This window comes from Mandrillus leucophaeus, unplaced genomic scaffold (assembly GCF_000951045.1).
Source record: "Mandrillus leucophaeus isolate KB7577 unplaced genomic scaffold, Mleu.le_1.0 Scaffold128, whole genome shotgun sequence".
Taxonomy (NCBI): Eukaryota; Metazoa; Chordata; class Mammalia; order Primates; family Cercopithecidae; genus Mandrillus; species Mandrillus leucophaeus.
In genome coordinates this window covers 4921572-4924895 of record NW_012101209.1, presented here as the reverse complement: position 1 = coordinate 4924895, position 3324 = coordinate 4921572, and the positions used below count along the sequence as shown (strand labels likewise).

The window sequence follows — 3324 nt, the reverse complement described above, 5'->3', positions numbered from 1 at the left end:
TCAAGGACAGAAAAACCAAACACTCCATGTTCCCACTCATAGGTGGGAATTGAACAATGAGAACACTTGGACACAGGGTGGGGAACGTCACACACTGGGGCCTTTCATGGGGTGAGGGGAGAGGGGAGAGGGGAGGTATAGCATTAGGAGATATACCTAATGTAAATGACGAGTTAATGGGTGCAGCACGCCAACATGGCACACGTAGACATATGTAACAAACCTGCACATTGTGCACATGTACCCTAGAACTTAAAGTATAATAAAAAATAAAAAATAAAATAAAATAAAAACTCCTATATAATTAGTAGCTACCTGCTGTCCAACATGGCTGACAATATAAACACAAACAATGAAGGTGAAAATTTCATAGATTCTTATTAGAATGTGGCTTAGTATTACACAAATTTCCATACACATAGGTGACATATTTTACCCAAAGTGACAGTCACAGTATTACAAGTCCTACTCAGTACCATAATTAATCTATATGCCTGTTCATCATATTCTCCAATATTAGGAGGCTAATATTATTGGTTATATTCATATAACTTTAATATATAATTAAAAAATTTTAAAACCCTTGCTAATTACAGAAAACAATACCGACTTTGTAAGAAACCCAGAAAACTGTATGTCTTTATTTTCATTTGATGTAATTTTGAAGGTGTTCTATTTAACACATGTCAAATATTATGGGTAATTAAAAACTGCAGATATTCCATCTCACTTCTTGGGAAGGCTGATAAGCAAGAAATCCAAGGGAGGTATGCAAATAGATATTTCTGTCCATAAATCCTTTTAAAAACATGTTTCATAGAAGAGCCTGAAACTGAACAACAGGTATCTCTAATTCACAGCACCATCTGGGCAAGAATCAAATAAGTTTTCTAAAAAGGCACTCAAATGAAACAGTACAGATAATTCATTCCCAGCTTTCCACTTCAGACCCCGAACCTCAGCTCTGGTACCAAGAGACTAAAAACACTCCTCACCAACTATTAAAAGACCTATCAATAGAAATTCATTTCCTGAATTATGAGCAGAGAGTTTCTCATTCTCATTAAAAACCAGTTTTGCTTTTACTTTGTCTTTTTTGCTTTGGGACTGTATGTTTTCTTAACCTAAGCTGATTTCAGTTTCTCTCCAAATATTACTGTCTCCTTAATTATTTGAGTTGGCTGAAACACTAAGTCCTCTTTTAGACCTGATATATCAAGTTTGAAATGGTGCTCTAAAGTTGGGCTCACACGTTCAGTTTAAGTAAAAACTATGTTACTTTACAGATGGGGTCAGTTGTTGAGAATGTTTTTACTAAAAGATGAGCTGCTACTAAATAACTTTCTGATACTAAATTATTTCACTTTATTATATTCTGATATTACAACAATGTTTTGAATTCATAAAGTACTTCTTCACCTCAGGATTTAAAAGGTTCACTCGAACATGAATCCATTAATCTCCCAAATCGTCCTATGAAATCAAAAGAGCATATTCTAACTATGCATATAAAATACTTCCAAAATGAGCTTATAAATCAGTCATGTTTGCAGCATATGCACAGAGCATTACAATTTGACTTCTCCCTAACAAAGAAACAAGAGCATTCCATACACAGGTTGCTTTTAAATAGTTTCATGCAAATATTTTAAGACTGAAAACATTTTTCTACTCTGTTAAAAAAGACGTGTTTAAAAAGTCAATAAGCGGCAGATATGAGGTTGGTATAAATTCTGAAAATGGCTTACCTATTAATGTAACTCAGGGCAACGTAGGTTGGCTGCTGTAATTCTTGTTTTTCTAAAACCCGTGGATCTGTATCTGTAATAAAAATAAAATTATGATTTTTTTAGATTTTTGCATTAGAATATATGAGGCTACCTAACACAAAGTAACAGAGGCTAAGCAGAGAAAAAGATTAATTTAGTACACCACTTTTTAAAGCAAACTCAGTCGGCAAAGCACAATCATTTGTTCATTCATTCATAAATAACAAGATATTGCATTACTTTTCAAGGGAATTCCAAACACCAACAGTGATAAAATGTCCATCTGTCACAGAAACTCTTGCACAATCCCCCTCATAAATATTGGTTTTCACTGCTTACAGTTACAATGTTGGCATGGTTTCTGGTGGTTAATCGGCCTAAGAAAGAAAGTCTCTGTTAATTATGCTCACTTCAATGCTGGAACAAATTAGTTTCCATTGGAAAGCTCCATCAATTTGAAAATCTACTGAGTATTGTTCTTGTTCATGAAACACTTTTCTGCATTTGGATTCATATTCTGGAGGGCAGTTCTTCTCTTTTTAAAATGTATGAGTTTATTATAACTTTTCTAGACTCTCAATCAGAAATTCTCACACTGGTTCAGAGTCAACAAACACTACATTCACCAGAGGACTTTTCCCCTCAAAGAGACAGAATTCAACACCATAGCAACGCTTTATAATGGTGCTTCTCCAGCACAGCACCAAGAAGATACTTTTCACAACCAGAAATGTATTCTCAAACTTCTCACATAGAGAAATGACTGTATAAATATATGCATAAACAATGTTTATGTAATAAGGAAATAGGAAGAAAACAAGCACACAATTTTGTTTTCTTAGAAAAAGGTTCATAGACTTCACATAGATTTATTTTCATTATAACCTCACTTAAAACTATCTCATTATTAGAAACCTTACAGCTGCACTTGGCAGTAACCCCTTCTTTGATGTAATGACAGATGTTGTTTCCAGCACCTTTGCACAGGAAGTGTTTACTGCACATGGTAGATGTAAGCTATGTCCACTAACTCCAAAGTGCATGAACAGGTGATGGGGGGAGGGAAGGAGATACAGTGGCAGAGAACACGGGTGGCAACAATGACAGCATAAAAATCAATTTACAATGCTTTTAACTCCCAGACTAAATCTGGACAGTAGTACCGGTTTTATTCGTGGTGTTAAAGTTAAGAATCTCATGTTCACTTTATGATTTTTTCTATGCCAAGAATTTCAGGGAGACACTATTCAGAAATCCTGCTTCCTGGGTCTTTGCCACTGCAGGTCCTTGAAAGCCAAATTCTGACACAAGAGACAAAGATTCTCTGAATGGCTCCATCGAGTTGGGTCTGAAGGTTTTGGCAGTGCAAATGAGAACAGATCAGTAGCTCTGCGCTTCCTCCCTCCTACAATGAGTACATATGCAACTGAGGCTATCCTCCATCTCTGGCCTAGTGATAAAAGGAGTGGTTCTCTAAATACAAGAAAACCACTCTTCAAGGGGAAACGCAGTTTTCACATGCAACTCTTATTCACACTCATTTAAATTTGCTGTA

At 35.5% G+C, this 3324-nt stretch overlaps 1 protein-coding gene across 2 annotated transcripts in view; it reads right to left on the bottom strand.

Annotated features, from left to right (window-relative positions):
• The window catches only part of JAZF1 (JAZF zinc finger 1), a 271472-nt gene that overhangs the window by 170171 nt on the left and 97977 nt on the right, over positions 1-3324 (bottom strand). The window contains exons 1-2 of one of the 2 annotated variants that reach the window (XM_011972250.1): positions 2010-2092; positions 1749-1821 (exon numbers count right to left, since the gene is read on the bottom strand). The exons of the other annotated variant lie outside the window; for it this stretch is intronic. Coding sequence (XP_011827640.1) covers positions 1749-1821; positions 2010-2052 — 116 coding nt within the window. The 5' untranslated portion in view covers positions 2053-2092. Of the gene's footprint in view, positions 1-1748; positions 1822-2009; positions 2093-3324 lie in introns of those variants that run through there. 2 annotated transcript variants of the gene reach the window in all.